This window comes from Phalacrocorax aristotelis, chromosome 3, assembly GCF_949628215.1.
Source record: "Phalacrocorax aristotelis chromosome 3, bGulAri2.1, whole genome shotgun sequence".
Classification (NCBI taxonomy): Eukaryota; Metazoa; Chordata; class Aves; order Suliformes; family Phalacrocoracidae; genus Phalacrocorax; species Phalacrocorax aristotelis.
This window is the reverse complement of record NC_134278.1, coordinates 40,986,300-41,013,721: the sequence shown is the minus strand read 5'-3', so window position 1 is coordinate 41,013,721 and position 27,422 is coordinate 40,986,300. Positions and strand designations below refer to the sequence as shown.

General features: G+C 37.4%; 1 protein-coding gene across 3 annotated transcripts in view; it reads left to right on the top strand.

Moving 5' to 3' along the window:
• RNGTT (RNA guanylyltransferase and 5'-phosphatase) overlaps positions 1-27,422 on the top strand; it is a 192,381-nt gene that overhangs the window by 20,322 nt on the left and 144,637 nt on the right. For all 3 annotated transcript variants that reach the window (XR_012659578.1, XM_075087261.1, XM_075087262.1), the window contains 3 exons: positions 1,214-1,466; positions 7,935-8,044; positions 9,247-9,348. Coding sequence is in view for 2 of the 3 variants with exons in the window: in XM_075087261.1 (XP_074943362.1) it covers positions 1,214-1,466; positions 7,935-8,044; positions 9,247-9,348 (465 nt within the window). In the remaining variant the exon portion in view is untranslated. The remainder of the gene's footprint in view (positions 1-1,213; positions 1,467-7,934; positions 8,045-9,246; positions 9,349-27,422) is intronic.

Sequence of the window (27,422 nt, the reverse complement as noted above, 5' to 3'; positions counted from 1 at the left end):
TTTGATAGTCTCACCCTGGAAAATGTTTTGTTTCCTGCTGTTACCAAAGGTCACAAGAGGGCGCCAAACTTGCTGGTTCTTAGGAAGCGTTTCTGCTTGTTCTGGGACATTTGCCTCATAAAGTTCTCAGGCTTCTTCCCATACTGTACAGACCAGGCAAAAAATGCCTTTTATATTTAAATTCTTTTTTCCATTTTAGCTCTATGTTTTCCTTGTTCCAGTGGCAGGCTGTTTCTTACCTGAAAAAAAAATCTTTTTACAGCATGTGATACGGGCTTTTGTTCCAGCTTTAAGATACGTGCTTGTCAAGAAGCATAACAGGGGCATGTGCCTTCTGTGATTTCTCTTCTCTTTTATTTAGCAAGATTTCGAAGTGTTTATCCATGGAGCATTACTGCTCCACGCAGCTGTGGTAAATTGAAGGCAGAATTATGTCCAGTGTTTTCTGTTAAACCTTTTCATAGGATCTATGAAAATAGCAGCAACAAAACCCTTGTGCTGTGCTCGCTGTTGTATATTTTGGAACACTTTCTAGTTGGCTTGTAAAGGTGCATGACTGTTAGTTTTGGTTTAATTTTTTTGTGATCCAGTTTCCAGTTTAATAAAGCACTTTAAGATTAAGTGTTAGTTGCATAGTCAAAGGCTTCTTAATTACAGGTTTTTTATGAGAAACTTCTGGAAAGAGAAGTAATTTCAAAAGATTAGGATGCTTCTTCCCAGTGTGATGGCAAAACCTCTAACTAAAGGAGAGATAATCCTTAGGGGGGAAAAATGTAGCCATATTTGAATTTCAAGGCTTGCATTTTTCTTCATTAAGTTTGTTTATCTTTTTCTTTCGTCTTTTTTGTCTTCATTCAGCCCTTAAGTACTTACTTATATGTCACCCATTCCTTTTCTGTTGCAATAATAAAAGTTTTACCTAGGTGACCAGCAGATCACTATTAGCTACAATAAGCAGACGAAGCCGTGCAAGCTGCAGGTACTTCTGAGGATGTACATGGTGCCTGCATAATTATGCAGAATGTTGTGCAAGAGCAACTGTTGCCAGGCTGACCTAAGCATGATGTTTCAAATATAATGAATGTTTCTGCAATTACCAGTTTGGAATTTGTTTTAATTCTCAGTCCCAATAAATTATATGTTTGGTAAGGCATAGCATGACTAAAACATGTATATTAAGCATCCAGAGTAATTTTCAATTTTTATTTGACAGTATTGAGGCAGCTGTGGCTACTTTTGCTCAGGCTAGACCACCAGGTATTTACAAAGGTGACTATTTGAAGGAATTATTTCGTCGTTATGGAGATGAAGATGATGCACCGTCACCACCTGAGCTACCAGAATGGTGCTTTGATGAAGATGAAGAGGAGGACGATGATAATGGTTGTAAAACAGGCGGCCAAGAATCAGAACCTGGATCATCAAGCTCTTCATTTGGCAAGAGGAGAAAAGAACGCCTAAAATTGGTATTTTTTTTTATTAAGAACTTAATATTGTAACTGCTGAGCTTAATTTCATAAACTCATAGTCATCAGTTACTGCATAGTACGTACTATACAAGTGTCAGTGCTTTTGTCAATGAGGACTGGTAGTGTTGTGTCTAACTAGGAAAAACTGGTAGATTCACTGCAAGCTTTCTTATGTTTCCTATATGAACCTTGAACTTAAATATTCAATGCCTCAACTATTCCAGTTGTAAAAATGACTTAAAATTTCTCTAATATAACAATTTTTAAAAAACTTTTTTGAGTTGAGATAGTAAAACACTTATTCATTATTCCTTCTGTCCTTAGAGTTGAAATATAATGGGGGGTGTGTGTGTCTGTAAATAGTTATTTTTTGTAGCCATGTGGATGAAATGTAGGATTTTTTTAAATTCAGTGCTCATTTCTTGCTTTTGGAAATTTGGGAGGATTGAGAATTGGATTAGTGAAAAGCAACATGAGCTTAAAAACCCTAAGGCAGCTTTGAAGTTTTATTTTATTCAAAGCTGATTTAAGTGTATAATGATAAGAAATATGGCTGATAACTTATTGTGATTATTTTGACATAAATCTGCATAATTCTGATGAAATAAGTTACCATAGTTGCCATAGTAGGGAAGTAATACTCAACTACAAAGAATATACTTGTATCATCTGAAGACTGATGGCTCAGTTCTTTCCAAATTCCTGACTTGCTTTTTTATTTGCAGATGAAGTAGGGGAGAATGTTGCTGAGTACAAAAATAGATTCAGTTCTTTTTGCATAATACTGAATTATTTTACTTGTGTGCTGAGGTGTGTTTGTTTGCAAACACTTGGAAATCCTCATATGAAATATGCTGCAAAAATGCATTTTCTTGTTACTGCAGCTGCTCAACATGGTTTACAGAGGGAGTATGGAAGAAATTAGCCTGAAAGGAATATAAAATCTAGTCCAAAGAAGCAAGATGAATGTTGGAAGCTTTCAAATAGTCCATCAGCTGGAATAAAAAACTGCCCACACTGTAAAAATCCATAGTAAAAATACGTTCAGGGATATGGCTCTTACCTCCATTAGCCTTGCAGTAAAACCTTGATAGCTAAAAAAATTTATTTGGGCTGGAACGTCAAAACTGGTTTTTTGGCTTGCCTTTTGATGCATTAGCAAATGAGGTGTGATGGTGAGGTCCAATGACAGTCTCTTTTCAGCAAGTAGCTAGTTATCATGATACTGGCTTCCTAGGCTTGGTCTTATCTGCCACCAGAGTTTTCTTGAAAGCTGGAAGCTAAATTATACGAATAAGCATATTAATAACGAAAAGTTAATTATGAGTTAGAGAATTTATGAAAGAAAGAATCATCTACTTAATATGCATATTCGTATAATTCAGTTTTGCAGCTTTGGAGGAACATTCTTTGACATGAAGAGGAGGAACGGGGAGAGTTCTTTACCATGATTCTTGGCTGGCAGATTGGACTGCTTCTTAACTCAGTAGAGATGGATACAGTCTATTTGTGATTCCTTGTAAATATGCGATCTACAGGGGGAATGATTATCAGGTAAATACCTCTTGCTCAGATTTTCTTATTTTACTGTCTAAAGGGCTTAATTGTCAGCATTACCTTCATTTCCTGCAGCATATGTTTTCAGCCTTCTAATTTGTCTTTTTGTCTAAACACCTGGGGATAGACAGTGCCAAACTAGAGGTGGCTGTGGTGAGAGTGATGTTCTGAAGTGTTTTAATTTTGACCCAGATCTTTGTGGGGACAGAAGAAAAGTTTAGGAGTAGAGGAGGAGACACCTCCCAGGCATCTCGCTAGGGTAATGAATAGTCAGAAGCAACTGCCCAGCTAGCCTGCAAAGTGAAGTTAGCATGCCGCCCATTCCAGAAATTCCATCTTGGATGTGAGAAACTTTACTGCAACATCTTTCACTAAAGCTTCCATATTTTGATGTCAAAAAGTCTTGGCAACCTTTCTTTTCTGCACTACAGAAGCTGTGGGAACTGTTAGAACATAATGCCATTAGAGTTTCCTTCGTCATCACCCGGATGTAGTTGACAGGTAACAGCAAATCTGTAGTAGTCTCAGATGCTACACAGGAAATCCAAACATGTTTTGACTTTGTCAATGCATGCCATAACGCTTGTAGCATCAAAGCAACATTATTAACTGACACTTAGATTCTAACTTCAGGGAAAAAAAAATTCAGGAAAAAAATAACTTGATTTTGCAAATAGGACAAAAAGTTATAAATCTGAGCCAGAACCTTCAAACTTTTAATGGGTCAACTGGATCTTTTACTTTATTTTTTAGTTTATTGAAGAATGCCATCTGTTCTAGTCCCATGTAAGCTGCATATTTCACAGGTATTACAGGGTGTCACACATAGTGCTTTTGAAGTGGATGGTTACATCTCAAACAGGTTGGAAGGGATGGTAGCTCTTAATTATTTTCTTCATAATTTTGAGTGCAGGTGTCTTGTGGTCATCTGCGAGACAGAGGGAAACCATTAAACCTCATGGTTGACATGGTTAGCAAGGATAATATTTATTATTTAACTATCCAAGTATGTTGATTCTAAATATTAGTGACTTTGGAGTTTTTCTGCCTAACCTACTTCTTCCCCCCCACCCCCCAAAGTTTAACCCCTGTACTTAACTGTTCTGCCCATGGGTGTCTTGACAGATATGGGAAAAAAGATTATTTTCTGATTTTGTAGCAGCATTTTATGTACTCAAATATGGGTGTCACTTCCTTTTTAGCCTTCTCTTTCTCCACATTAAATGCGAGTTTGTTCACTTTTCCCCTAGAGTCCATAGGTTTTTATACTTCTCACCATTCTTGTCATTCTTTGTATTCTGTCAAGTTGACTTATGTTTTTCTGAGACTGCGGTGCCTATAACTGAACACAAGCCTCTAGCTGAGGCAGTCCTAGTGCTTAATAGGGAGGAATTAATTTCACATGTCTTAAGGCTAATACTCCTGTTTATATATATCAATATAATTGCTTTTTACAAGACAGAGTAACACTAATTCAGCTTTTTGTCTCTTGCTGCCTCCATATCTCTTTCTTTAATTATCTACCAGTGTGCGTATAATTGCTTATTCCTTATTAAGGTAGAACTTCCTTTATATTGAATTGCGGTGTTTTTTCCAGCCCATCCTTAAAATTAAGGATAACGCTGAATTCTTAAGCTACCATTACAGTCGGTATCCCTGTTACTAAATTCACAGATGTTACAAAAATAAGTATATGCTAATAAATTCTCTTATACCTAAACCAGACTCTGCAGATCGTCCTGAATATATTCTTCCATTTTGTTAGTGAAACACTAACTCTCTGAACCTTGCTTTGAAACAGGTTGCTCTTCTGCTTTATAGAAGTTATCGTATGTTTTCTGAGCTCCTTTATGAGAACAAGACGAGCCAAGACAAAAGCCAGCATCAAAAGATGTAATATTTCCTGATTCTCCTGATTCTGTGAAGCCTGTTTCATCACTAAAACCAAATGATTAGTTGAACACTGTTGTTACTGAGTGACAGTCAGTATGATTTTGTTGTATCTTGTTTGTACACGCCTAGAGGCAGTTCTTGTGATTTGGTCCTGTATTTTTAGGTATTAAATCTAAGCTGATCATTGTAACTCCCTGGCTCTCCCTTCCTCTCATTTAGATGCAGACTCTCTCTCTCCCTGGCATGTTTTGGAATGTTTCTTGTCCTCTGGAAGGCACTGTCTGAGCATATTGGCACTCAGTCAAGTCTGAGTAGCTGAAGATGGCTATCACCCAGGCCTGGTGATAGCCACTAGGGTCAGGGAGGTATGTGTTTGGGGCTGTTCTCACTCACCCACTCCTCCAGATTGTGTTTAGGATCTGAACCAACACAAGATGATACATAGGAAGTGCATGTAGTTACCTTGGATCCGTTAGGGCTTATAACTCTTGGGTAGTAGCAGTGCTGGGATCCTGAGGTGCTCTTGCTGAGCTTCGTGCTCTGGCATCTCTGCACCACGTTCTCCAGTGGTTTCCACAGTGGGTTGTGAGCTCAACAGCAGTGCAGAAAGTGCATGGGTCTGGCTCAGTTTTGGCACTGTATCCAAGGAAATGTCCTCATGAAACCTTGAGCACTGAGCTAGCCAAGCACGGATGCCCAAGTGACTCACCTTGTTTTCATAGTGCTGTGCCTTATAGCTAAGGCACTTGAGGCAGATCATCTGCAAGAGACACTTTCAAATGGCAGGCACCAATTTCATGTTTATGACTCTCTTCTTTTCTGGAAAATCTTTTCTGTTGCCTGCCTTTTGCTTTAATCTTAGCAGTTGTACTGCTGTCGCAGTCTGTCATTGTTCAGAGAAGCGAGGAACAACCATCTTCCTTTATTTTGTGGCGCTCTGAACCACTTACTCAGAATTCAGACAACGTGCTGGCCGGGCGTGTGTAGCTGTCTGCCTCCCTCGCCCAGTCACCTGTGTGCTGTTGCACCAGCAGTATAATATGGGATAAGTGATGCACAGAAAGTCTGTACAGCCTTACAGTAATTAAGGTTATGAACTAGTATATTTCTTTAGGATGTACTGTTCTCTGAATACGATTTGGTGATGCAACTGAGCCCATCTTAACTAAATACAGGCTGTACTGAAAACTGCAGTCCTGCTTTCCATGCACTCCTTGTGTTCCTTCTACTCTTGTGCTGCCACTAGTGCTGACTCATCCCATGGTGAGCTAGTTTAGGATAGTAATTTGGCAGAAAATTACTAATTTATGATGTTATTTTTGCCAGCTTAGTTCCTAGACTTGCTCAGGAGTAGAACAGATGAGTGCCACGATGTGTGGAGAGAGATGGGAGCAAAAAGGCTCCTTTCATCAGTAGTATGCAGATAGATTTGTTAAGGCAAGCTGCAAGCATTTTAATGAACAGATACGAAGTACCTGTATCTTGGTTTGCAGTACTCATGGCTCAACAGGTGAAACTTCATGCTTTGATCTTCTTAGTCTGCACTGAGAATTTAATTGAGAGGCTGATGAAATAAGTCTGGTTGATTTGGAATCTCTATAGAAATCTTTTAATTTTGTGGCTTTGTAGACCTGATGGCTTTAATGTGTTCTGTTGTGCAGAATTTGTTTTTATTCCACTTGGCATCAAACTTTTTCTGGAATATGCAAGTTGTTTTAGAGGTTTATTTTCAGTATTTTTTTATTGATCTCTGCTTTTCTGTGGCATTCAGGATAGCACCTCCACTTTAGTAACCTGGTTTAGATTAAGAATAAAATTATGCAAGTATATTTTTACACAAATATTTTGTTACAAACCAGCTGTTTGTTTTATCTTTTATTAAGAAGTTTGTCCTAGATCAACTGAGAAGCCTTTAAGTTTGCTGCTGCCTAAGTACATTCATTCTTGTTTTCCTTACAGTGTAAGTTTGAGACATATAATTTGGTAGATCACCCAGGTAGAGGTGAAATCCACATAATGGAACTTCTTGTACTGGAATTACCATCTAGGTCTGATAAAATTAACATACTTAGTTGAAAACATGCATCTCAGAGGTTTGGAGGAAGAAAAGTCGGACTTAATGTCTTCAACTGCTGTGATTTTTTTTTTAAACTGCTCCCCTAGGAAAAACCTCATGTCTAAAGATGTTTCCCAGTGACTTAAGTAACTTGGTAATTAGTGAACTAAAGTTCATCTCACGTGTTAGATCTCTGCTGTTAGTGAGCAGCTCTTACTTTCCATGAATCAAGGAAAGCACGGAATTGTTGGTCTAGAAGTACTATCTAAGTAATAAAATTTTACTTAACATCTCCTAGGTTGATTTTTGTCCTTAGTTTCCAGTTTAACTTAATTTGAGGCCATACTTTTTGATGCACAAACCCATACTTTGTGCGTCACAAAGGCTTTTGCCAGAAACAGTTTTGTGACTTTTAATGTGCAGTGATTTTCTCCAGCCTTACAGTACTGTTTAGATTCAGATTCTCATCCACAGATGTCTGACACTACCTTATTATTATATAATATTTTGTGTACTAAGGGTGATTAATTTGATCCCTGCAAACTCCATATTTGACAAATTTACTATTAAATACTTCATATTAGTGTACTTTTTAAATAAAAACATTTTAGTTAAAATAATGAGTGAGATTGATGCTGTAGCTTGACATGGGAACTTTCTTGAGAGTCCTAGCTAAACAGTGCTTATCCCTTACCATTTACTTCCTTTCAATTTTTTAAATTATTATTTTACTTTTTCCTCCCTAAATAACTAATTTCAGTTCCTGGGTTCATAATATGGCTTACCAGTGAGTTTACTGGTAAAGCTCAGCTGATGCATCTTGGTATTTTTGGGTAAATCTTTAAGGAATATTTAAGCTATTATTATTTGTGAGGGTCAAGTTGTGGAAACAGACAATCTTATATTAATATGTTCTGGTCTGCTTTTATGAAGGCTTAAATACTTTTTTTTTTATTTAGGGTGCAATTTTCTTGGAAGGAATAACAGTTAAATGTGTGACCCAGGTGACAACACAACCAAAGTTAGGAGGAATACAGCAAAAATGTCAACAGTTTTGTGGATGGGAAGGGTATGAGAACATTTAGAACTTGTTTATTTATACTGTCTAGAAATAAGTGTTATGTTTCTGGTTTTGCAGAAGGAAACAGCTCATTACAAAAATGGAAAGGTGACTATTTTTGGGTGGATTTAAAAAAAAAAAAAGCAAGCCTCAAAAACACTTAGCGGTGGAACAGATGAGGATCTTCCATTGTACTGTGAAACGGAGTGATCATCTGTTGATATTAACAAGATTCTAGAACTGCTTTTCCACTGAGATAACAAAATGTTTTCAGATGAATTGTTGCTGTGCAAATTCCAGATGTAGTCCATGTGTTTGTGTAATATTTAGTGCTTGCTCAAGGAGTAGACTTTATTTATACAACTGCTATTATACTTCAGTGTTGAGGTATAATACTCCTTTTTATAGCCAGCTTGGATTTGCATCCAGCATTAATAAGAATCATAGAATGTCCTGAGTTGGAAGGGGCCCGCAAGGATCATTGAGTCCAATTCCACTCAATTTTATGGATGTTGATTTTTAATGTCTCAGATTCTGAACTCCTCCTTTCCAAAGCTGATGATCCAGGGAGCTGCTCATGGTGCTTCCTAACTCGCTGACACTTACAGTTCTTATAGTGCTTATAATTTTGAATTAAAATATCTCTTCCTCCAAAGTTAAAACTTTAAAGTTCCACATAATTCAGTTTTTTTGCCATAAACAAATGCTATTGTTTTTATCAGATAGGCATTTGATTCCTCTTGCAAAATACCTTATTGAAGAATAAGGTATTGGAAGGGGGCAACCTCTTTAGCAAGGCCGGTTGTGACAGGACAAGGCGTAATAGTTTTAAATTAAAAGAGGGTAGATTTAGACTGGATATTAGAAAAAAATTTTTATGATGGGGATGGTGAAACACTGGCACAGGTTGCCCAGAGAGGTGGTGGATGCCCCATCCCTAGGAATATTCAAGGTCAGGTTGGACGGGGCTCTGCACAACCTGATCTAGTTGAAGATGTCCCTGCTCTCTGCAGGGGGGTTGGACTAGGTGACCTCTAAAGGTCCCTTCCAACCCAAAGCATTCTGTAATTCTATCTCAAAGTCAGTGGTGCAGCAAGTCTGGTACAAGGTGTGACTTCAGTCTAATGTAAAAAAACGCATTGCTTTATGTGACTGTTTATTGCAGAACATTAATAAACATGGTTCTTTTTTTTTTTTTTTTTTTTTTTAAGGTCTGGATTCCCTGGAGCACAGCCTGTTTCCATGGACAAGCAAAATATTAAATTTTTGGAGCAGAAGCCGTACAAAGTTAGCTGGAAGGCAGACGGCACTCGGTAAGTTTGTTTCAAATGAAAAAGAAACACCCAGTGAATTAGGTAGATGGTTTGTATTTTCTCAGGAAAGTGAATTCAGTTGTACAAAGGACAAAGCGTATTGTAACAACAAAAGTGACTCCAGAGGTGAATTTTTTTGCTGTCTTGGTACCCAACATTTGCCAAAGTTGGCGGCCAAGTTTCTTTTTAGCAGCTGTTCTGCAGACTGTTAAATGTATGTACTTTTATTCTTCTCCATAACCCTTGGATAACAGAAAGAGTTTGTTAAGCTAAATAATTTGTTTATAAAAGCTAAATTAAAACTTCTAGTTGATCCTTCAGAAGCAGGCTAGTGTTAGAAATTTCATGGGTTTTTTTAAATTGATCTGTGATCCTCTCTGATCAGCCAAAGAGTCAATAGTTTCAGCTTCCCTCACCAGTTCTCTTATGTTCATTGTAGGGGTAACTTTTATAACAGACTACCACCTGATTGGATTGATGTGTTCAACCTCTTCAGTGTTGTTACTTCTGGTTTGAAGTGCATCCTTGTGTTGAGTTTCTCCAGTATTCTCACGTTAGCATTTCAAAGTAGGAGAAACGCCATATATCATCAGATACAGAATGGCAAAACACTTTTTTCCACGTGATTGTAACTGGTTATAGATCGGTCTCAACTGCACGAAACTCAGTTGTCTAAACATGTGGATCTGGTATCATCGGGTATGCTTTCGTTGCTTTGTCTTGTATGAGAGTCATGTCACACAGGGTCTCTTGCCTCTGCACCTAGCAGCTTGGATGAGGTGTAGAAAGTATTTGCTATTCACATTGAAATAAAACCCCAAATATTAGGTGCACTGTTTCCTTGTACTCTTGCAAAGAGGTACTGTGACCCTTCCTATAAACAAGCCATCCTTGAGTAAAATTCCAAACCTCCAAAATCATACTTATTTTCATAGGACTGAATATTTTTCATAGGTTGGAACACTGATAAAATTACAACCATTTTCTTGAGGTTTTGAAATCATAATCAATGGAGATTGATAGCCTAACCTTCTGTTTTTCTTCAGTATTTCTGGCTTCAAAACTAACATCAAGAATCCCACACATTAATGGAAATAGTTTTAACCTATGCTGCTGTCCTGGTTTTGGCTGAGATAGAGTTGATTTTCTTCCTAGTAGCTGCTAGAGTGCTGTGTTTTTGACTTAGCATGATGATAATGTGATAACATGGATGTTTTAGTTGTTGTGGAGCAGTGCTTACGCTAGCCAAGGACTTTTCAGCTTCCCGTGCTCTGCCAGGGAGGAGGTGCACAAGAAGCTGCAAGCTACAAGAGGGGGCACAGCCAGGGCAGCTGACCCAGACTGGCCAAAGGGATATTCCATACCATATGATGTCATGCTCAGTATATAAACTGGGGGGAGCTGGCCTGGTGGACAGCGATCACTGCTCAGGGACTCGCTGGGCATCAGTTGGCGAGTGGTGATTGCTTGTTTTTCCTGGGTTTTGTTTCTCTCTCTCTCTTTTTGTTGTTTTCCTTTTCATTACAGTTAATTATTATTTATTTTATTTATTCCATTCATTAAACTGTTCTTATCTCAACCCACAAGTTTTCTTACTTCTGCACTTAACGACTCTCTCCCCCATCCCACTGGTCCGGGGAGGGTGAGCGAGCTGCTGCGTGGTGCTTGGCTGCCGACTGGGGTTAAACCCCGACAGCTACTCATAGCACTCAGGTCACGATCTTCCTTTTTGTTGTGGGTGCTATCTTGAGGTAATTAACAATGTAATTTCTTACATCATAGTCAATATTGTTTCAATAACAGAATTTAAATTGTGTGACATGACACATTCATTTCAGTAGCTTGATTTTTATTTCCAAAATATGTTCTTTAGATATAGTAGTATTTAAGCAATGGTAATCTGTGCTAAGTGGAATGACTTTAGTTTTTATTCACTTAGAGCAAATGAATAGATTTTTAACCTGCTTTGACTTGATCAGAAAAGTGCAATTACAATGTATGTACACACGGTAAGAGGAGGACTGTTAGGCTCATTTGTGCGTGCTGTTATAGACTAGTAGAAGAGTTCACAACTCTTCTACTTCACGCGTTCACAACTCGTGCAAGTTAGAAGGCATCAGTTGTGTGGATGAAATGTATGCTTTCAAAAACAGGAGGTAAGACCTTCTGTTTTCAGACTGGTGAAGTTAAACTACTGGTTTTGTGTATAGATACGGGCAAAAAGTTTTGTTTTAGCAGTGCAATGGAAAGCATTCTCCCATGTGCTGAGACAACAAAGTAAAGTTTTGATACTAAATAAACAAGCAGTGTAGGCTCTCTTCTAAAGTTTTTCCTGTGTTCTTTATTTTGTTAGGTTTGTTGTCTTTAATAATAGAATGGAGTATCCTAGCTAATGAAAAGCCTGGAAAAGGTAGGGAACTGGGTATCTTACCAGAATTACCAAGTGGCTCCACATGGAGTCAGTCAGGGTTCAGCACAATTCAGCCAGAACTAGGTTGTCTCCTCTAAAAAACCCCTTCACGTGTCTCTCATCTGTGGAGTTTGTACTTCAAGGGTTTATTAGCTTGGGCAGAGCATGTTGTGAAAATACAAAGTAAGCTTGCACTCAGTGTGGCATCCAAGCATTAAGAAATGGGTGGGAATATTTGGCTTATTGATATTGGCTGGCTGTACGCACAAGCACTTCGGTAATGTGATGCAGGCATTCTTAGGGTGCGAGGTTACAGAAACATGGTGTTGGGAGGTCGAGGTTTATTCTCAGAGCAGTACAGTGCATTCAAAAGCCGCTGAGCCTAAACAAGTAATCTCAGCCAACTTAAACTGACCATGCAAAGAGCCAGATGGGAGTCTTTGCCTTTAGTATGCTTTTAATCCACATTCCAGATATACTGCCCATGGACTTGACCTGTATAACTATGAAAATATGTTTACAAAGTATTAATGTCCTGTGCAGCGTAGATGTTGGCAATCCTTGCCTTTTTTTTTTTCAGCTTAGTCCTTCAGGAAGCCTTTGTTTTAGGGATTGGTTTACACTAGTATTTTAGTATGTATTAAAGACAGTCTATGGAAATGTTTTTGTATAATTTAAGCCTGTTGCTTCAAGAAATAGTAATAGCAGAAAATAATTCTGTTTTTAAAATAATGTTTTTACAGAAGGCTATTTGATATTGAAGGAAAAGATTGCTTCATCTCTAATGATCTCTAGCGTGCATTGCCACTGAAGAATGATCTGCTCAAAACTGTCGGTCATTACCTAATATAGATTTGTATGTCTTACAACAAATACTAAGATGCTGTAGAATTGCAATTAGTGGTATTCCATAGGGTTGTAACTATTTTTTCCACATTTCTTTTATTGTTTGTATTTTCAATATGAAGATTCTTTCTTTGTCATATCTTACGTTATTAATTTGGAAAATTGATGTCTTATGGAATATTCTTACTTTCTTACTCAAATGTATGGATGCATACATTCTGAATACCAGAATAATTATATAGAAAATAGTGGTGTACCTGGAAGACTGCCTTTTGTGAAAGAAATTAAAGTGCGCGTGTAACTTCTTGTATAAATTTTCAGTATTTTGGACATTCTGTGCTGTGTTTTTAGAGTTCTAGAATGGTGACAAAACAGAATGGATGAAGAATAAAACTCAGGGAACTAAATAGTTCTTTTAGTGTTCTGAAAACATAATAACTTGTTAATTATGGAGATACACAGACTGACAGGTATATTCAGAGAAGAAAATGGTGCTACAAAGATCCAGTGTTAATGAAATTCAGCTGAAGGAAAGTTGTGAAAGAGAGATTAAAGATGAAAACCTGAGCTATTATTTGGATATTCAGGCACTGGGCATGGTAGCTACCCTAATCAACAATGAAAAATGACTATAGCAGTTTTTACATTGGACATGCTTCTAATTATTTTGTTGTTCTCAAACGATCCGGACTCCATATGCAATTAAACAGATATTCATTAATTATTCTGAATGCTTGTGTTGACAGGCGTGACCTTCCTGAATTTAATATTAAGACATCAGTTAGCGGAGATCCATTTATGGATCCCCTGCTTACTTTGTCTGGAGATGAAACCCCTGTGATCAAATATCTCTGAAGCTATTCTGTTAAGCATGGTTTAGATGCAGCAGTCCAGGCTTTGCCTATTACAATATTATTTGGCTTGCATAGCTTTGTTCTTGTTTTGTTCTCTCTCTTTGCCTAAAAAAAGCACTGCTGTTTCATTGACCTGACTGGACTTAGAGAAAAACAGATGCCTGATTAACAACTTCATATAATACTTTATTGCTTAAATAAAACACTGTTAGTTAATAGCAATATTTGCTCGACTTAGCCAAACTTCTTAAACTTGGCCATTGTTAAATGCCTGCATTTTATTCCTGCAGCAGTAGTTTTCTCTAGAGGTTTCGTGGCTGAAGCCTTTATCTGCAGATTGTCTTAATGGACATACAGTGTCAGTAATTCCATTGAGGACTCTTGCTTTTCTCCAAAGGCATTTGCTATTCCTAGATTTCAGCTGGAGCTAAACTTTCACACTTCTGGTTTAAGAGCTGTGCTGTTGGTGGTATTTTGTTTTTTTCCTTTGTTTGTTTTTTCAGTGGTAGAATAGTACATGTTTTCTTGCTTTCTTAGTGTTGTTATATTTCTCTGCCCATAATTTAAAACAAAAAGTATTTCCCTAAATGAAAGAGCATTATTTATCATCTTGCATTGACTAAATAATGTGAAATTGGCAAGTTAAATTATTTGACAGTGATTCTGTGAAACATTTTGGGAAGTTCACTGGAGTAGTATCTTATACATTTTTGTAAATGTGTGGGTTCTGAGTCTGGTTGGGGTCAAAACTGATCCTCCTCCATTCTCTTGGAGCCCCGAGTTCAAAATCTTTTGCCTTACCCTTGCTTAGTCTGTCCTGATTCGCAGAGTTTGTGTCTACTCCGTGGTCTTTCTTGTTCAGTGCCTGGTTTCCAGAGCCCTTGTTCCATGGGCATCAGCAAGGCACACCTCCTTGTTCTCGCTCCAGCTTTGCTTCTACAGTATGTTTGCTCCAACGAGAAATGCAATGTGAACAAGTACTTCCCTTTCCTGTTTATAAATGCCTATGTGTAAAGATGCGTACATTTGTGTCTCAGGTTTAGACAAATGAACTTTAAATTAAAACACATTTGAAGCTCACTTAGCATTGGTTCTCTTTGGGAAAATATTTCTTTTGTGCCAGCTACTTGTGTGTATGTAAATATTATATGTGACTCACTCTGTTTTGGAGGGGAAGACACCTCTAAAATCATATTGCTTTAAATTATTATTTAAAAAAAGTCACACAAGTCTGCAGCTGTTCTGACTGGTTTGGTGTAAATTCGACACTGTATATTTCTTGAACAGTTGCCAAACCTCTGGTGTCTTAAAAATAATTTTAATGCTAATCTATTCATACGGCACAGAAATCCAAAGGGCAAATTTCCCACTACTAAAATCATGCCTTTTGGCTTTGTTGAGATGAAATATACATTGTATGTTAACAGTAGCTACAAGGTATGTACAGCTTTATAAATGCATCCAATTTTGTAGTGCTGTGTTTCTGAAATAGTAGCTGCTGTCTGAATAACATAATTGTAACAGTATGTTCAAGGCATACTGTATGACTCTGTATTATCAACTTTGTACTGTAAAGTGATTAACCCAGGTGGTTAGCGGCTTGCTATATCCCTTGATACATATCTCATTAATACTGTTTGTAGCAGATGTTTGTTCTAATGAGCTGAGCTGAATGTTCAGACAGGAGTAGGGTTGGTAAAGTAATGAGACACCAGTTTTGAAAAAAAGGCTGTTACCATTTAAGAATAATAAAAAGCTTTTAAAATGTCTGTGGAATAATTCAAATTAATACAGTCAAACAGGACTAGGTTTTATAATGGTGAAATGTGACCTGAACTAAATGCAAGCTATTAAGTGGCGTAAGTTATTTTCCTACATTTGTATGAGTACCTTTTTGTTTTTCACATCTGTACACATGCAGTTTTAGTAAAAAAAAAAAAATAAATATGATCGTAATACTAGGGCTGTTCAATTATGGGAAGGCAGCTATTTAAAAAAATGCAGGACAGGTAGTTCTTGCCAAAGGCTATTATATTTGAAAAATATTCATGCAAATTTGATGGCTTGCAGATATCTAAATGCAAACAAGTAGGTACAGAATGTAAAGCAGCTCTTTGAGAATTGCTGCTAATTGTCTAAAAGGTGTTTGTAACAAAATAGTTAGGAACATCTCTGAAGTTATTTATTTGCATGATTAGCAAGTTACATTTTAGAAAAAAGGCCTGTTGCCTAAATAATTCTTACTTTGTTGGTATCACAATACAGAATAAAACCAGTAAAGCTGCACTTAACTGTGCAATAAAACTGGTGACCAAACTTTTGGATTGTGTTTATTAAATAATTTACATTTATCCAAAGCATGTAAGTTACTATATTAGCAAACTTGTGATAGCTTCCTATGTTTCTTTGGTTTAGCTTTTTGTACAAGCTGAAGAAAATGTATATTATTGTTAAGAACACTAGAATTATTGGCAGTTGCAGCCTCTTCAGAAAAATACTTGTGACTCTGAATTGAAGGAGGTCTGCTGGGTGTGCTTTAAGATAACTTTTCATGCATTTTGTTAAAATGTAATGAAGATGAGGTAAAAGTTTTTCTGTGAATTTGCATAGCTAAATACTTTTTTTTCTATCCCTATTCTTTGATCCTTTACGTGAAGAGATGAAGCTTAGGTGCATAACTGAGAAACTGCAGATTCCTTATGACTTTTGGACAACTTTTTGTATTTGTGACAAGAGTAACTTGTGGAAGGTGATCATCGCTAAAAAACAGTTCTAAAATAATGGAGAAAACTGAGAAACAGATTTTTAATGTTTGTTTTAGAAATGAAGACGTAAAAGAAACTAGCCCAAAATTAGGTGGCAAGGAAGAAAAATGGTAGCCTGTCTGCAAAGGATTAAAGAAGAGACAGTTAAATGGGTTCATGGAAAAACTATTATCCCTGAGAGAGAAGAGGAGGTTAGAGAGAAAGTTGGGATAATAACGAGAACGAAGGAGGACAGAGAAGATTGGAGAGCAGTACTAATCCAATTAAAAAACAAATCTCTGCACTTGAGAACTCATTATTAAGAACAAGAGACTGGCTTGTGAAAGCAGTTCTAGCGAATGGAAAGATTGTCTCCTGGGAGCAAAGAAATTAATGTGGAGTTGAACTTGAAGGAGACTTTGGGAATCAGAAAGAAGCCATAGATTACTTTTCAGATTGGTACAAATGACATGACCAGATTCTTATGGATGTGGAATTTTATGCCCAGCAGTAGAAAATGCCTGAAGTGGAGGTTTATGCAACTGTTACCCCCTGAAGCGGGTTCTTGCCCAATTTAGAGTAGGCAGACAAAAATGCAGGATGTTGAGATTTGACGTATGGCTTTGGAAATGGTGCTAACAAGAAAGTTTAGGGCCATTAATCACTGGAAAGCATTTGTGAGAAAAGAGCTTTTCTCAAGGTATGAATACCCCCTTTCTGGGCATCTTACTTTCTGACCATAGATGGCTAGTGAATAAGTGAATTATTATATATTTTGTTTTGAGTGTCTGGTCATGTTTAGGGTTATACCTTTTTATGGTCTTGGGGTCAGGAAAGAGCATCTGCCTCATAATCATAGGATGGGGTGAAGAACCCACACAAGAATCATCTGGGCACTTCTAAACCATACCTTCCTTTCCTTTCCCTTCCTCATCTCCCCACTTATCTTAAGAAATAGACTTAAATATTTATCAGTTTTGCACCATTGGTTGGTAATGCTGTGTATCCCTTCCTCTGTGGTTCGGGTATGTTTCTGTGGTCTGAAATTTTAAAGGACAGAAATAATCAGGGGTTTGGACATTGTACTGAACAGACTTCTCAGGACCAAATGGATTTTTTTCATAGGAGTGACAGGTTTTGTGAACAACTGGACTTAATTCAAGTGGTTTGATTCCAAGTTAAATGAGCTTTATTCAAATCACGTGCTTATGTAACTACCAGCAATGGGCAAAGCCTCAACTGTTGAGTGCTAATTATACATAATTCATGTGTGTAGGACAGCTACTCTTCAGACATTTGTTATTATTTTCATTGAGTGTCTCGAAGTGGTAGTTGTGAAGGTTTTTCTGTTATTCCCAGGAAACTGTCAAAATGGGATGGTATTTAAAGAGAGGACTTGGAACAAAAACCTTAGTTAAAAGGGTAAAGTGACTGTTGCTGTTCCCCTATTGCTAACTCTGCACTGTTCTCTTTCATGCTACGGTTTTTAGGTCTTTGGAAGGGAAAAGCAGTTTTTGTTTACATGGTCCCTTGTGGTCCTTCTTTATAATGATTTTAACTAGCTCTTGAAGAGGAAACAAGCTTGCTCATTTTTAAACTAGTGCTGTGGTTCTACAGCTGGAAGAACCTTGGTTTAGGATGGGCCTGGAATCCGTATCGGATTTATTTCACTGACTTTATTTTGAATAATATACTTAATTGGAGATAGTGTATATTTTGGCTGGAAGTTGAAGTTGTGAAAGTTATTTGAAGTGGTTGTAATAAAGCTTTTTTTTTTTTCCCCTCTCCAGTCAAGGTTAAAAGCTATAAATAGCTTTTATAGGCTACAGTACTAATCAGTTGTTAGGAACCTGCAGTTTAGCTTTTCAGTGTGTAATGATAACATAATGTCAAGCTTCTGCAAAAGTATATAAAGGTCACACATGATTCTGGATTATAATGTATAAACTGCCTGTCTAGTGATTGCTGAAAAGAGCAATTCATAGATGTTAAGCACTCTAAATATCATTCCTCTTAATTTTCTGAAAAAGCAGATGCCTAATTAATGGTTTTATTTTGTGTGTTTAGGTAGGAGGGGAAGGGAAAATGGGGTGGGAAGGGAGGATTGATGTGTTTTGAGACTAGAAAGTTGGGGGTTTAGTAGCTGAGATGTGAGTCTTTGCTCATTCTACATCTTAATAATTATCTCTTATAGTGGTGCTGGGCAATAAACAGGTTTACAAGGCTGGTATCAGCCTGTTTCCCATAGCATTAGAACCCGCAAATATTGTATGCTTACTTGAGGTTTTTATCTGAGTGCAAAAATAAAACTTTGATAAGTTGAGGTAAGGTAAAGGGCACTTTCAGCCTATTTAGTGTGTCCCCTATCTCAAGGTAAAGGCATTACAGCTCAGGGTAAAGAAGCTCCAGCACAAGACGGCTTCATCATCTCCACCTGTTGACATGTTGTCAGAGGGCATGTTGTCCTTTTCTCCTCTTTTACCTGTTGTACAGGGAGTGAGAGCATGCCTAGGATTTTGGTTAGCAGACTGACTTTGACAGCAGAAAAGGGATCATCAGATTTTAGTAGCCAGAGTCACGGGCATCACCAGACAACTCATTGGTTCTGTTCAACTATAGTGATTATGCACCAGGAGAGGTCTGTCTTGGTTGAGAGACACTAGGTCAAACAAGGCAGTACAGAATGTCTTAAGATGTTAGACTTGTCTCTGGAAAGATTGGGTATAAATATTGTTACTCCTAAGAAGTTCCCACAAGGCAGTATTATGTAAAGCAGAGATGTATATTATAGACCAGATCTGTTAGTTTCACAGCCATTGGGCTAGGCTGAAATTGGTTTTTACCTTAACGTTGCATTTGGAGTGGTTCGGGTTTTTTTGTTTTTCTTTTTTCCTTGGGGGTGGGGATCATGTATTTATTTATTACTAAGGCGCATCCATATCACTGTGCTTCTTCTCCATTTCCTGAAGTCTGTTTTTGAAATCATTGAATCAATGTAGAGGAATGAATAAAGAGATGTGACAGAATGTGTCATCCTCAGTTTGGATCCAAACTGACTCGAATGGCCAAAGAAGGCATTCTTACTCTAGGTTGTGGTTTCTCGGTTATGTGTTCCTGCAACAGTGTCAAGACTCTGAAAAGAAGTGGTAGAAGGAAGCTGTTGGGTTTGTGTCCCTTAAGTGGTTAAGGAGCACTGCTGATGTAATACTGTGCAGAAGGTGTATTTTGTGAAGTAGGAGGCTTGATGCTTCACAGTTCTGAAGCCTTGTGACAGCTCATGAAGTTTTATGGTCACAATTCTGAGCTCTTTGAAAAGTGCTACTTAACAGATTATTCATATATAACTATTCAAATATTTGGACAGATTGTCTTCTAAGCAAGCTCTTTTGTTTATTTATAAATAGTTAATGCATTAAAATGCTTATTACGTAGCTTGTGCTATGAATACTAATCTTAGGTTATTCAACTGTAGTCCTAAAATGTTCTAATTAGATGAAGATAAATGGTATGCCTGCATGTGTACCTGATGTTCAAGTGACAAGTATCAGTGATTACTGGTTTGTTTATTTATTTTCCTTTCTCCCAGACCTCTTTTAATAGTGGAACAGCTCGTCCTGTGCTGCTGGTTCTCTTGGGGAGATTACGGGCACATCCATGAAGTGTAATGGCTTAAGCTTATTCAGGGAAGAATGACATTCGGTTTGTGAAGTTTAACTATACAAATATCTAGGGCAGCTCTTTCCCTTGGAGCTGATCTTCTAATCTGTGAGCACAAATGGCAGTGGTGCTCTTTTGTGGCTGGGGAACCTCCTTTTTCAAAGCTGTGGTGCTCTTTCCTTGACTGCTATGTTATGGGCCTCCTTGAGAGGCCTTACAGTTCTCTTGCTTGGGGAACGAAAGAATGTAACTACTTGTCATTTGTTTTTCTTTCTTATACCATTGTATAAATGCTGCTTTACTCTTTTTTTTTTTTTTTTTGAGCCATTGCTTCTCTCTAAATCTCCAAGACTCAGATTAAAATTTGTGGAGGAGGGATGGATTCGAACAAGTTCAAGCAAGCTTGAAGCTTAATATCTGCAATAAGTAATAATATTACTAGTAAAAAAAGGTAAGAGTATTCAGTAGTTCAGTCAAGTTTGAGGTATAATTTATTCCATTAATCTTATAGCTTTTAAAGAAAGTAATCAGAACATTATACAGTACAGTTGTTTTCCACTAGCGTTCCTCCCTCGGATGTAGAAATGTACTTTAATATGGACTTGACCACTTAGCATCATTAAAATTTGGGTGAAATGAAGAAAATGTAGTATTTAAAATAAATCTGTTAGTATACGGATTCGGTTAGGGGGTCACATCTTTTCTTACCTAGTCAGCAACACTTCTTTTGTTTTAGACCAGATACATAGTAATGCACTATAAGAACTCTTCAATATATAGTAGTTGTAGATTAATTTACCCTTTGTTGTAGTCAAATAATGATAACAAGACAACTTCAAATTTAACCCGTAAGTTTTAATATCCTTTTAGAAATAAAGAAACAAAACCCTCACAGCACTCTAACTTAATTAAAACTGTAGAAGGCAGTCAAGAAAAACACTGTAACTGGATAGTATTTTTTAACCTTGCTAAATCCTTAGTTTTACCAGCTCTGTTGCAGCGTTTCACAATCTAATAATACTTTAGATAGAAAATGTAGTTTTACATTGGTTTTGAATTTGCCATCTGTTAAATTAATTAAAGGGATCTTTATCCTTGATTTATAAACCAGGAAAAACTAAAGTTTGAATTCAGTCTAAACTATGCTTTATTAGGAGAAACAATACTAGTTTCCATACTTCTTATGCACCTTTCCATGCTCCATAGTATTACTGTTTTCTCTTTTATTAGAAAACTGACTTCCCTGTTAATGCTGATGCACAGAGTATCCCAGATGAGGGGATACCAATAAGTGGTATAATGATGCAACAGTATTTTTGTATTATGCACCATCCTATTAGTTATGTGACCTGCTGATTTTTTTGCTGGGGATTTTTTTGACTGCAGATGCAGTTCTGTGATCTCACTGACCTCTAAAAAGCAGCTGCTATATTAGCTTTCTCAGGTGATGAAGTTAGTTTAGACCTTTGTAAGGTAGGGAAGCATGGTCTTACCTCTCTCTTTCTGTCTGTGTCTTGCTATCTCTTGGATATTGAAACTTGCATTGTTCGTTACTGTAGTTTGGGGCGTTCTGAAGATTTCTGTAGTAAATGTTGTCATCTGCAGATTCACTGCCTCACTTTTAATGATTTTTAGTGTTGTAACAGTCACAAAAAAAAAAATAAAAAAATCTTGTCCGGACCTTGTGTTGTCAAGTGGAGGAAATGAAAAGGGAAACTTGCGTTCAGTGTTTAAAGGAGAGTGGTGGCAGGCAAGACTGAGAAAAGAACTTGATGTTGAGTGAGACAACAGTGGAGGAGACTGACAAGTAGTAAAGATTATGGAGACTGAATACCTGTATAAGCTATTGGCTATCTGTTTTCCTACAGTGGTAACTTGTACAAAGTGTATATATGCACAAATTTTGTGGAAACAAAGTTCTGTGGTCTCAGATAAGCAGGATGAATTGATATTTATCAACTCATCAATACGCGGAGGTATTTAAAAGATGCTTAGATGTGGTGCTTAGGGACATGATTTAGTAGTGGGCTTGGCAGTGATAGGTTTATGGTTGGATTCGATGGTACCAGTACTTAAGGGGTAGCTACAAAGAAGATGGAGGCTCCCTTTTTACACGGAGTCACATGGAGAGGGCAAGGGGGAATGGACACAAGTTGCTCTTGGGGAGATTGCGATTGGACACGAGGAATTTTTTTCACACTGAGGACAGTCACCCATTGGAATAATCTCCCCAGGGAAGTGGTTGACTCGGCTACGTTGGACACCTTCAAGAGTCATCTAGACAGAGTGATGGGTCATCTTGTCTAGACTGTGCTCTTCCTAGAAAGGTTGGACTAGATGATCCCTGAGGTCCCTTCCAGCCTGTGATTCTGTGATCTCAAAGGTCTTTTCCAACTTAAATGATTCTATGAATATCGAAATTAAGCATAGCCCTCTCCTTCTGATGTATGAAGTGATCAGTAAGATAAGAAAATAATTTTTTTTTCCATACTAGCATCAAGTCAGGGGAGCAGTAGCTTGAACAAATGATTCAGAACAAGAAGCTGGATATTGGGAACCTTCTAATTTCTCATGAAATTAGACATTGGTGTAGCAGATATGGTAGGATAACTTTCTTGACTGTAACATGAGTATTGGAAAACATTCATTGTTTAAGAAAGATGCAAAATAAAGTTTGAGGGATAACTTTTTGTTCTCATAATAGCTGAAGGATAAAAAACGTTATGGAGCTGAGGTTCTTAAAAAAATCACTGCGGGATTGTTAGGGTTGACTTCTGGGTTACTGCTGAATCTGCTGCAGATACCCAGCCTGATTGGAGTTGTTGTGATGAGCACACTTCAACGTCTAATGTAAGTTGAGTGTCTACCTCTCCATTGATGTAATAAGAGTTCAGGCAGCACAGTTACTGAAGCCCAGGGAACTATTCATTTCACCCTAAGTAGACACAGCTATGAAACTTAATCAGAAGCTGAATTCTACCCTCTTTCGAGGGTGGAGTATTGGTGGAAGACTTTGGCCAGTGACAAATGCAGGTGCTTCTGAACATAATAAGAGATACAGTCAAGATTTTTTTGTTCTTACTTACTAAACAGCAGCCTAGTAACACAGTAGTTTGAGATAAAAATTCTTGCTTGTAGAAGCTAAGTTTGGGTCCTTGATGAAAAGGCTTTGCTTTAAACTTAGAACATTATGATTGTAATGAGAGGTAAAAATAGATCAATAATATAGGTTCTTACTTTCTATAATGATGGATTTGGATAAATTGAGGGAAGTAGTTAATAGAATCTGAAAGACTGATGAACGCAGTGTTCAGTATAGATGAGGAATGGCATTTCTTCAGAGTTCAACTATTTTGGTAGGAATTTGTATACCATGTAAAGGGAAAATAGGTTTTCTGATACAGGAATAGTGGTAGATGTCATGCTTCTGGACTTTGCCAAAATTTTGATTTATTATAGAGTCTGAGGCTAATGAAAATTGCTAGAATTGTAAGATAGGTAAAGAATGGATTGAAAGAAAATGGCAGTGGATAGTTTTGGGAGAAAATATATAGAAAGCCACAAGTGGAGATCCTGAATATTAATTTTACATTGTCATTAAGAATTTTGAAACAGAAACCAAGTATGTTCTGACAAAGAAAAGAGGGAGGCAAGCCACTGAATTCACCGAGGAGCAGAATAATAAAACTGGGAGGATATTTAGTTGTAGAAAATGCAAGGTCATGAATAAGAAATATTGGAGCTGGAGGCTGTTAATTGGAAATGACTGTCAGTCAGAATGTAAGGGTTTTTTTTTGGTTTAAAATGCTGGGGAGACTGTTGATGGCAGAATTTAACCTAGACGTATGCGAGAGAAATATAAAGTGTTGGTATATTCAGAGCAGACTAACTTCCAAGGGCCTGTATGTGTAGTTTTAAAAAAATTTATTTAGCATTTGGATTATCAAGTCAAATACATAATTCCACAGTGGCCTATGTGTAGCAGTGTTTCTTGCTGGCTGAAATGTGATGTACTTGTGCAAATGAGAACATGTGTACAAGTTTGAAAACTGTATTTGTGACAGAGGTGTCCATGTGCTGATTAAAAAGACATTGTTTTCATTTTGTTTCCACACTGAAAATAATATTATGTGTCTTCACATAACTTCCTGTGTTAGTGTCCCTGTATCCAGGCTTTGTCATCCTTCAGGAGACATAGTTTGAAGCAGGGACCCTTGCAGCAGCAATTAATATAAAAGAAGAAAGCAAGCTGAGCCTTCCCCATTTATTGGGACTTTAGGGTGTATTGCTCCATCTGCCACAGGCCAACTTCAAACTTGTCTAATCTAAACTGTTACTCTAGATCCAGCACAGTCTGGATTCAGGCCAGGACGTGGAACTGCAGCACATTAGTGACACAGACAAATGATCTCCTCCTGTCGGTGGATAGAGGGCAGTAATTTATTTTCATTCTCCTGGCCCTTTCTACAGTGTTTGATGCATCTGGCCAGAAGTTGATGCTGTCTTGCCAGGAGGGAGTGGCAGGGTCTGAAGTAAAGTGCTAAAGTGGCTTGGCCTCGTCCTAGGTGATCGATCTATGGAGTGGCAGTGTGCTCATGATTTTGAAGTGTTGCCAATTATAAAAGGAAATTAAGAAATTGAAAATTATATCTGCAACAGGATTTCGTTGTTGCCTCTGCGTCAGCGAATGTATTAGCGATGCTAATCGCTATTCTGAATTGGGTAGTGCTTATTTGTGTGGGAGGACAGTGCTTTCATAAGAATGAATTCTAGGCTGTGTAATGAACTCCCCTGGGAATGGAGAGCTGCCTTTTATTTTGCGCTTAGAGTTGATGATGGAATTTCTTACATTTTGCATTCTTTAATGTGATAATACTGACACAAGGATATTTAAAAAGGAGAAAAAGCGATGATGACGATACCATATAGAAATAATCTTCTTTGATATAGCCCATCTAAAGAAATACTGTGGGGTAAAAACAGCTCCTATAGGGGCTGAACTATTAAGCTTCCTTTAAAAAATATAGTTCTAATCCATTTGCTACTTGTAGATATTTTTCAGAAAATTAATTTTGTGTTGAGCTCAAACTCAGAAGCAGTCTCAAAGTTTAAGGAAGATGTGCTGTATTTTTTTGTTATACTTAATCTTTTAAAACTCCTATAAAGCACAAAATTAACATATGTAACCTTATGGCTGGGATAGTTGCTGGGATTTTAGCTGAGGTAAATAAGTTAAACATAGGTAGGGCACATCATAAAATTGAAGTCAATGGCAAAACTTTGAACTTCTAGACCAATTTCACTGTAAATGTGTTTTGCCAAGCACTATGCTGAATGTGAGGTACTGTGTTGGGGAGTATTTTCAAAGCTGGTTTTGTGAATCCTAATAAGCTGGGAGAGAGGACAGAGGCTGCACGTTCTAGTTGGTGCAGTATTGGATTTGGAGCTTGAGGGAGACAGTTCTGTTCTTGTTCCTGAATCTGAATGACTGTAGGTTGAGGGAGACCAAGTAATTTGCCTTATTTTGCCTTAAATAATATCTTCCTGAAATATAATTTCAAATTCAATGGTGAAAAATAAAGGAGAAACCTCAGTTTTAAACTTACTGTTTTCAATGTAGCTCGAGTCAGCTTCAGAATTGTGTTAAAAAAATCGAACCAAACCAAAAAACCAAACCCAACCAAAAACCAACAACAAAACCCAAGCCCCTTAAAAATCAACAAAAAGCCCACAAACAACAAAAAATCTAAACCCCAAAACCAAACAAAGCCCCCCAAACCCTCACCATCATCAACAAAACAAACTAAAAGTGGAAGTTGAATAAAATTATTCTTATGGCATGTATTTTGGGCCCAACTGATACGGACTGTATGAATTAGGGTATATGTGGAGTCAAATGAGCCTTTGAAACAGTTGCCTTTATTTGGGTATGCTAAAAATAATTGATTTCTGAAGAGAAAACTTTCCAGTACGATACTTGGTGGTTGACTTTTTCTAAAGTTCAAAGATTAAAGTTATTAATACTCGGGTAGGTGATTTGGAGATCTGCTTGTCTAATGCCAGGAGATGTAACTCTTTGCTAATGAAATTTTCATCCTATTTCCTGAATTATCGTGTTAATACTAATGTCCAATTAGATTTAATAATGGACCTTGCCTCAGGACCAGAAGTGAATGAAAAGTAGCTTCCAATGAAACTTTAGATTTTACCATGTCTATGACTGTAGATATTTTATCTGCTTCTGAGTTTAATATGTGTGGACACGGTAACCCCTTTTTAACTCGCTTGTCAGAACTCTGCAACAGAAACTGGCTGGCTCGTAGTGGCTGGATAGGCAGTCTGGAGAGGTGATGTTTGTCACTGAAACACGATTCTCCACTTTCATGTATAGGTATCAAAGGTGAATGAGCAGTTTTGTTATTGCTCTTATTGCTGCTCTGCTCTCGCTCTTTTATTCACTTGTTTTAAATTTGGATTGAGCCATCTGATACAGGACCACGTCATCTTGTGTACTTGTGCACAATCTAATACAATGGGGCCTGGTTACTAATTTGAGCTTTTGGGTGCTCGCACAATGGAGATAATTAGTAATAAATGTACAGCTGTAGTAGCAAGTAGTGTTCAAAGTATGCAATACAATGCATGACAGTTAAGCTCCTATGTGCTGTTTTAGTTCCAACTGGATGTATTTGAGAAATTGTACTTCTTTCTTTGCCTATCTAGTGTTGACCAGAGGCACGCTCTCTGTTCTGGGGTAAGTGCTTAAGCTGCTAATACTTTAATTAGCTTATTCAAATATAACCAGTCAGGGCACATCCAGATAATATTCAGAAATGTACTGATCAGCAGTCTACAAGATATCTCCAAGAAAGCTTGAAGTGTCATCTGGAGAAAACTTAAAGCCTGATGTTAAAACACATGAACTTATGCTTTTTGAGTTAAACAAACTCACCCAACCAAAACCCCTCATTAATTAATAAATTCAGTTTCACCAAAAGCTTGGCATGGTTGCACCTCTCTTTTGCTTCTTGCACATTTTCAATTATCAGCTGCTCATAGAACACCTCTGGCTGTCAGTCCATCCTTGACCAAATTTATTCTATCTTATGTTGGTGATAATGAGAATTTTGACAGATTTTGTTGTTTGGACCACATTTAGAGTGTTTTTTTCCCATAGTTTATTAAATTGGGGGTGGAGGTGTTTTCAGGCTTAAAAAAACCTGAACAAGCAAAAACCTTTCAAAACAGATATACCTGTGTCAGTCTAACGTCTTTCTCATGCAGAGAACTGGTTGAGCTTCTAAGTTAGGCAAATGGATTATCATAAGACCCATGTCAAATGGGTCTACGTTAAGGTAACTTACTGTCCTGAGACCAAATTGGGTTGTTTTTGGTGGTGGTTGTTTTTTGTGGGTGGGTTTTTTTTTTGGTGTCTTCAAAGTAAGCACACGTTGTTCCTCAGTAGCTCTCTGAAGTAGGATATAATTGTGATTCCGGGTGACCTTTGATTGGAAATCTTTTGCATGCAGTCGTAAGACGTACCATTGTCCTGCCATTTTGAAT